Source organism: Sinocyclocheilus grahami, unplaced genomic scaffold (genome assembly GCF_001515645.1).
Source record: "Sinocyclocheilus grahami isolate Dianchi unplaced genomic scaffold, SAMN03320097.WGS_v1.1 scaffold128.1, whole genome shotgun sequence".
Taxonomy (NCBI): Eukaryota; Metazoa; Chordata; class Actinopteri; order Cypriniformes; family Cyprinidae; genus Sinocyclocheilus; species Sinocyclocheilus grahami.
In genome coordinates, this window is record NW_015505307.1 from 924,789 (window position 1) to 932,882 (window position 8,094).

At 39.7% G+C, this 8,094-nt stretch overlaps 1 protein-coding gene across 2 annotated transcripts in view; it reads right to left on the minus strand.

The window, feature by feature from the left end:
* Positions 1 to 988: 988 nt before the first annotated feature.
* The window catches only part of LOC107590472 (zinc finger protein 217-like), an 11,595-nt gene continuing 4,489 nt past the window's right edge, over positions 989 to 8,094 (minus strand). The window contains exons 2-6 of one of the 2 annotated variants that reach the window (XM_016279223.1): positions 5,742 to 7,401; positions 5,248 to 5,370; positions 3,779 to 5,110; positions 3,156 to 3,276; positions 2,995 to 3,076 (exon numbers count right to left, since the gene is read on the minus strand). In XM_016279223.1, the coding sequence (XP_016134709.1) occupies positions 3,167 to 3,276; positions 3,779 to 5,110; positions 5,248 to 5,370; positions 5,742 to 7,047 (2,871 nt within the window). In that variant the 5' untranslated portion in view covers positions 7,048 to 7,401 and the 3' untranslated portion in view covers positions 2,995 to 3,076; positions 3,156 to 3,166. Of the gene's footprint in view, positions 3,077 to 3,155; positions 3,277 to 3,778; positions 5,111 to 5,247; positions 5,371 to 5,741; positions 7,402 to 8,094 lie in introns of both variants that reach the window. The other variant, XM_016279224.1, reaches the window with a different exon arrangement.

The following is an 8,094-nucleotide window of genomic DNA, read 5'->3' on the forward strand; positions in this document are numbered from 1 at the left end:
GCAAGCCCAGGTCAGATGTGGAAAAGTAACACGATTACTTTCTTTTTTTTTTTTTTTTTTTTAGGTATAACACAATATTGTAATGCATTACTTTTAAAAGTAACTTTCCCCAACACTGGTTACAAAAGCATTTGTTCAAAGCTTCTACCATTGGCTTTCTTAAATTAAAATGTATTAAGAAAAATTATAAGTGTATAAATACAGGACTCTTGATACATACTTGTTTTATGCAATATGTAACCAGTTGCGTAAACATGTTAAAACTGTATCTTAAGAACTAGTTTGAACAACTAGTAGTTAACCAAATGGTAATCAGTCTTACTTTTTGGATTCAAATTAGACCAAATCTACCTTCTTGTTACTGACTTTAAAATGTTATGATAAACTGCTTAGACTCTTAAAAGTTAGTCAACTAATTAAAAAAAAATAATAAAATGTAGCCGACTAACATTTTATGCAACTGAACACAGGGTCTCCGTTCTGTCTGGTTCTTGACCTGAAAAAAATGCTTTTGGTCCAAGATGGATTTGTTGAAAATTGACTCACAATAGAGATCCAGCTGTAAAATATGTCCAAGTAACAATGTGGGTCCAAAAAAAGAACACCATTTACTGAAAGTGGAAAACAATGTGTTGCATTTAAATAATTGCAAGGTCAAAACATTTGAAATAAACAATATAGTATATCATTATTTATTGATCATTTGCATATGGAAAAAGTTTATTTATTTGCATTATTGTAATGATAATTTGGGGAAAATTCTAATAAATCTAAAATAAAATGTTAAATATACATATATAAAAGTGTAACACTTTACAACAACATTCCATTTGTTAACATGAACTAACAGCATGTATCAAACTTAACCTCAACATTTACTTATACATTATTAAAATCAAAAGTTGTATGCGTTACCATTGTGAACACACTGTGAACTAACATGAACATTTTTATTTATTAACATTAACAAAGGTTTGACTGCCTGTAAAAATATATAGCTCATTATTAGTTCATGTTTTAGTTAACACATGAGATATTATTATAGTGTTACCATTTACATTGACATATGATCAAATATTTCTTTGTAAAATTGACCTCACAAATTAAAAGGTCTAGAGGGGTGCCTAAACATCATGAAAACGACAACTAGATGATCATAAAAAACTTCATCTGTCTCAATCTTGATTAGAACTTTTATAAAAGAAAGACTAACTACCACTTCACTAGTAGTTTGTCTATAGACTACTTGGCCTGCAAAAAAGTACAGTACATCTAAATATTACTGCAAATTATACAATAAACATCCACAATCAAGATCGAAGACAAAATAATACTCACCTTCCACAGATGAAAACGAAAAACAGACAATCTGACTTTTCTCCCAGTTTGCACAACTTGCTTTATTCTGTCTCTAGAGAGGGCCTGAGCCCTGAAATACACCTGGCTTAATAACAAGGTAGGTTACAAGATTGGAAATCCAAATTACACATTCTGTTCAAGACCAAAAATAACAGCATCATTCATGAAACACTGGATGAGACGAGCGGGGAGAAAAAGCATGTTGGCTTCATTATTTTTGCACACCTTTGACAACCTGACCACAAGAATGGAACTCTAAAGAGCAAGTCATTAGTGAAAGTGCAAAAGAAAAATTAAAACCGGGAACAGGTACACCCTAGAGAAAAAAAAAAAAAAAAAAAAGCACAACACATGGTGGCCACTACATCCTAAACCAAACTAACTACACAAACCCAATTCGGTGCGAGTCGAAATACTGAGTGGGAGCGAGGACAAAAACCAGAAAGACAGATCGAACCTGCGTTTAGCATGAAGCAGCGTTGGTTTTTGACCAAAGTCGATTAGAAATCCATTATCACTCAGCCTAACTGATCTATGACTCACAAGAAAACTAAATAAGGGGTGATTCATCATTGTGGTGTGAAGCAAACGAAAAAAAAATAAAACGGTTCAAGTTTATCATCAATGAAATATGATGCATTTGCTTCAGCTCATGAAAGCCCCTTAAATATTACAAAATAAGTTAACTCTCCAAACATCTTCAGAGTTAGTATACGGAACTCAAGACAGTAACAGAAACAACAACGAGCTTTAGTCACTGTTCCACATACAACCTAATAAAGCAACACACTTGCCTGAAAATAAATACACTTGATTATTAAGTAAAAAAAAAAAAAAAGACAATAACAAAACAATTCTGGTGTACGAAAACGTAACAATCCCATCAAAAATGCTCACCACATATTTGGCAGAAACTGCTCAGCAGTGGAGGCGCAAACATCACAGTTATGTTTCTCATCAATCCTGAGGATCCCGTTGAATGTTTTTGTCACAGTGAAAGAGGTTCCACGCAGTCCCTGCATTTCTTTATTTTACTTTTAAATGTACCTATACAACAGTACAGTACGTCACCATTGCTTCAGAAGTCTCGCATCAGAGACGGTAACACAGCAGCTAGATTTTGTACAAATGAGAATGTTTATAACTTCGGAAACTATCGACTTCCCGTTCTGTGCATAGCATAAAGTTGACCTGCAAAAGAGATGTTAAACATTAACAATACAGACACGATTAGAGGAAAGGGAAAAAAAAACACAGCGCCCCTCTTTATTTATTTGGTCAGTGCCATCCACTCGTGTATTTAGGCTTTTAATAAAAAGTAAATGGAGGCACTTGCTGGGCTTGTGGTTTGATTATTAGTATTGAGGCCATCATCATAAACCACCGACCCACAACAGATTCACAAGTCAACTGTCATGCACGGAGTGCGTCTGACATTCAGCTTTGTGTTAAGTGCACCGCAGATGAATCTATTGCCATAATGGAATGCAAATTGAATCAAAACAACACTGTTTAAGGCTGCAGTCCAAGTTCGTTCTGCCTTGCACCCAAGGATAGAGCAGAGCTCAGGCCCGTATCCACACAGTACATCCTTCCAACATGTCAATCCCTTCAGCGGTGTGCCTGAAGAACAGTGAGCAACATCAAATCGCTTAAACTTTTCTCCCGGCCAAGGACCCCACCGTCGCCATCAGCGTTTTATCTATGTATTTCGAAGCTGTGGAGGAGAAACAGTGAGATTAGCTACAAAAACTACAATGCAATACATGAGAGCGAGGTCTGGTGAAGACATTTACCCTGGATAGGTCTAAGAGCTCTTATCTGAAGGTCCACAGCGTTCATTACTCAGAGGGCTGGTTTGGATTCTCCTCTGAGTCATACTAGTTGAGTAATGAGGGAAGATCAAGGACCTGCCCCCTAAAGAGAGGAGCATACGGGGTAGTGTTCAGTCATGATCCCAGGTCACCTCCTCACTAAACAACTGCCAAGACCATTTAGGCCATGGTGAAGTCTTAAAACTTCAAATAATTCTTCAAAGCTACTGCCTGCATTTTCTTAAAGGAAAAATGCTTGAAATCTTATTTTAACACTATACCCTAAACCTTAAGATAGATTTTATATATATATATATATATATATATATATATATATATACACAAAATTGTTTTGAGATATATATTTTCATATCATATATAGAGGGAATATATTTTTTTAATTATAGGACTGAAATTTGTGACATTTTTGAAATGTTGCCTATATGCCAATTCCCCAGTACAGTATTATACTTTGAAAACTAATGCAAATGTTAAATAAGACCAGTAAGTAAAGGCAAATGAAAATTCTTTATGCTTATTTTAAGGTAAAAGCTATTTCTTTTAGCCAATGAGCAATTGCTGACAATCGGGTTGTAAATACTCACCAGTGACCGGTGAGGCCATGACAGCATGGCTGGAACCTGCAGTGGCTGGGTGATAGAGTGAGGCCAGGTTGTTGGGCGTGTAGGTGCGGAGCAGGTTGATAACATTCCAGTCAGCCTGCATGCTGTTGGGAGACGCAGTGGGAGTCACCTTAACCGAACCCAAGGGCGAGTTCGCCAGCAACGAGGTTTTCGCATTTCTGCCGGAGGGCACGATTCGGTTGAAATCCTCTCCAAGCCGTCCAGATGCAGTATGTTGAGGCTCAAAGGACTTGTGTCTCTTGCTAGAGGGTTCGCCGATGTCCGTTTGCGTCATGTTTCGGAAACGGTCTGAAAGGCAAAGTCTAGCTGGATCTGTGGGCCAAACCATTCCGTTTTTGCCCATGCTTGCCCTCCGATTCATCTCCTGATCCAGGCCAGGCCTCTGCTTGAAGAACTCTCGATCAATTACCAAAGGCACTTTTAATTTTCTGCTACATTCTTGCTCTGAGATTCTAGAAAGCGAGCTGGTTGCATCCGATTCCCTGCCCCTTTGGCCCTCCTGGTGCTGATCCCTCCAGTGATCTTTCGCAGGAGACATCTGAGCTTGTTTCGGAAGCTTCTCCCCAAGTTTTTCTGGCTGGCGCAATGGGGATTTGGTCCGACGGGAATGCTTCCTGTTGATGTGGGGCAAAGGAGTGACATCTTTGCCCTCAAGAGCCGGCGGGCAACCAGTGTACCGTTTCTGTTTCTGAGGTCCCCTGTATCCATTCTTCTTGACATCCAACTTCTCCTTGTGGATGAGCTTTTTATGCATTAAGAGAACCTCAGGGTAAAGGGTTTCATAGGAGCAAGAGGTACACATGGTGGTCGGTAAGAGGTTTCTGGGTACTGAGGTAGCAGATACAGGAAGTGGCACTTTGAGGGACAAATTCAAAGGTGCTTCGGTAGCCTCCTTCTCCTCCATCTTTGGGTTTACTGGTAACGGATATTTTTTGTTGACCTCATCCACAGGGGTGTAAGGAGCTGCGACGGGAGAACTAACATACTCTTTCTTGAATTGAATGGAAGGACTAGTGCTGTTAATAATGGCTTTGCTCATGCCAGGTTCATGTTTAACACTGCCAGGCAGAGGTTTAGGAGCAAGCCATTGTTTGGCTGGTTTTAAGGCTTGTTTCTCATTTACATTCTTGGGAGGTTCAATGGCCTTGATGATACTTCTTGCAGACGATGATGCAGGAATGTTTGGGATTTCTGTGAAAGGTTTGTCCTTGTGACGTCTATCTAGATGGTACCTCAAAGACGTTTTCTGTGCTGCGGCATAGTCACAGTATTCACATTTATAAGGTTTTTCACCTGAAAAATGAGATGTCAATGTTTAAATAAAAAATAGTCAAACTACTTTCATCCTGGAATACAAGCCACTGCAGACATAAATCAAGGCAAAATTAGACCCAACACAATGTAAAAAGACAATACAACAAAGAACTAACCAGTATGTGTCCTGAGATGAATATTGAGGTAATAGTTCGAGCGGAAAGTCTTGCCACAGTAACTGCATTTTCTTGGCGCAAGAATTTTCAGCTTCATTTTTCCCGATCCTTCCTCAATATTTTCTGTAGGAAAAGTGACGCGTTTAGTTTAAGCCTTAAATGATACATGGTATTCTAGAATAGAAATTTTAAACTGCAAGCTGCACTACAGAATATCCATAAGTCAAATATGCAAGAGTTTTCTCTGACCAGCAGAGGGAGCCCTAAGTTCTGCACCGGCATAAAAAGGTACAATTGAACCCTGGAGACAGAAGTAGCTTCTTCTGAAGCAAAGAGTGCACATTTCTGGGTAATTTTGGTATAGAATTTGAAAAGATGACAATCTTGAGTGCCTTGTGGATCAACTTCTGACAGATGACAAAAAGTTATTTTTACCAAGCAATTAAAACGAATATAAAAGCGAAAAACAACTCAAAGTACTTGGGTAATAATACCTGGATTAAAGGCGTCAACTGGCACTCCCTCTTCTGAGCCATCCTCTGAGTACTCCTCTGCTCTGTCAAGAGATGAACTACTACAAGAGCCTACGCTTTGGGCCCTCCCATCTATAGGCATGGTGGGACTCTCTGCTCCCCCTCGTTCCTTCTTGTGGATTCGAGAATGGAGGACCAACTGATGGTACGTCCTGAAGATCTTGCCACACTCTTCGCAGTTTGTTGGCTTGTCCTTACGAATCATCTTTTGCTCAGATGATGGGGAAGGAGTCTCGCTAGGCTTGAGTTCACTTCGTAGGCCTCGCCTAGGTTTATCTCCACCGCCAGAAGCCCAAATGGCCCCCAGTTCCTCTTTTTCAGAACCAGAGTCCTCATTGTCAGAATTGGAGTCTGCATTGAGCTCCTTGGCCAAGTTCGGACCTGCTGCGATCTTGCCTCTGGTGGCCAACTGCCAGGCCTGGTAGGTGTTGAAAGGATCAAGTTGGGATATCCAGCGTCCAGATGGGTGATTCCGTTCAGCTTCTTTTCTCGCACCCGGAGGATGCAATTGTAGGGTCTGCAAAAATGCCTTCTGAGAGAGAGGAACCTCCTCAGCAGGGTGGCTGTCGGAGGAGACGTTCTCATCCACTTCCAGTTCACGATTGTGGACCTTGCTGTGCTCAGCCAGAACGTCCTTGTTCAGGAAAAAGAAGCCACATACCATGCACATTTTGTACGACGTGAGCACAGGTAATGGGGGCTGGTCTTGGATGACCTCATTAACCGTGGCTGGGCTCTCCAGGTCCTGGTTTTTGTGTTTAGCCTTTCCGCCATGGGTTCTCATGTGGTTTTTTAGGAACCACGGCTCTTTGAAACGACGTCCACAGAGGCCGCAGCAGTATGTGAAAGACTCCTTGTGTTTCCGCATGTGCGTTTCCAGCTCGGTTGCATCTGCAACAGCCTGGACACACACAACGCAACAGAGCTCTTCATTCTTTTCCACAGCTGGGCAGGTTTTAGAATGAGCCCTTTCGCGGGGAGTTAAGAATTCCGCTTCCACACACAACACTGCGGGAGCGTGGAATGTTGTGGGATGTTGGGAAAGAAGGTGTGGTCCCAGGTCTTCCTGATGCAGGAAAGTCTCCTCGCAAAACATGCACTCTAGAGGTAGGCTACTTTCTGCCAACGTGTCTGGTTTTTCCACCACGCTGGTGTGGGGCGTCATGCTAGATCCAGTACCAGGCATGCTTGCATTGCTGTGGCTGTGAATGTCATGACCTAGTCCATCAGGACTTTCCACATATGGGATCAATGGGTGGGTAGGCATGTCAGCAGGAATTTACTTGGCTAGTTCTTTATTATTTAGTTTCAGTTTTAAGCTTGTATGAAACAATATGTTGAAAGTTATGAGACATGTGAAAGAAGTGTCATTCATTTGAAATTCTCATGAAGGACATACTCTTAACACTTGGAACACTACCATGGAACTTGCCAAATTTTCCTAACAGACTTTTTACATTTCAGCACAGTGCGTATACTAAGAGTTTCAGTACACCCGTATGATCCATCCTGTACAAGAGAAGCAGTCGAGGCTTGCCAGTCACAGCCAGGTAATGGGGCATTAACTTGATCAGTTGATTTATTGTGATTCACACAGATTAATTGTCCTGACAGGCAAAACCTGAAATGAAAGAGAAAAAAAAAAAAAGACAAAATCAGGTGTGGCTAGTTCCATGGAATGTAATCTACTCAGGACTACACTTACAAATACAGATGATTACATTAACGGGGGAGAGAAAACAAGTGCTCATCTCTTTTATACTGTTACTTGAGATGAAACATGATCGGTCACATGGATCATTAAACCAACCACATAGGGCTCTAAGTTTGATGTTTAGCTTACGTTTCTAAAGTAAACTGGAGTCAAAAGAAAAGTTGTTTTAAATACACTGCAATTTGTCATACAGCAAATATAACTTACTGCTAAAAACAGAAAAAGCATTCAACATTTTGTTATAGCGGCCGTTATTTCAATTTTGAAAATATGCATAATTTAAGGTAACACATAGCATTTGACCTTTGATGTCATTTGTCTTGTTTACATAAATTATAAAAACTAAATGGAAACAATTGTTAGAATCAACTAAACAGGACAGTAATATATATATATATATTTTTTTTTATTATTATTATTATTATAGTGTGACAGGCAAAAAATAACGTTTTATTGATAATTCTTATCCTGGACCAAATATAACTGCTAGTAAAGTGATAGTAAAGTCTTACATTGTTAGATAAGCTTCCTATTTTGAATAAATGCTTTTCTTTTTATTCATAAAAGAATCCTGAAAAAGTGTCACGTGTTCCAAATATA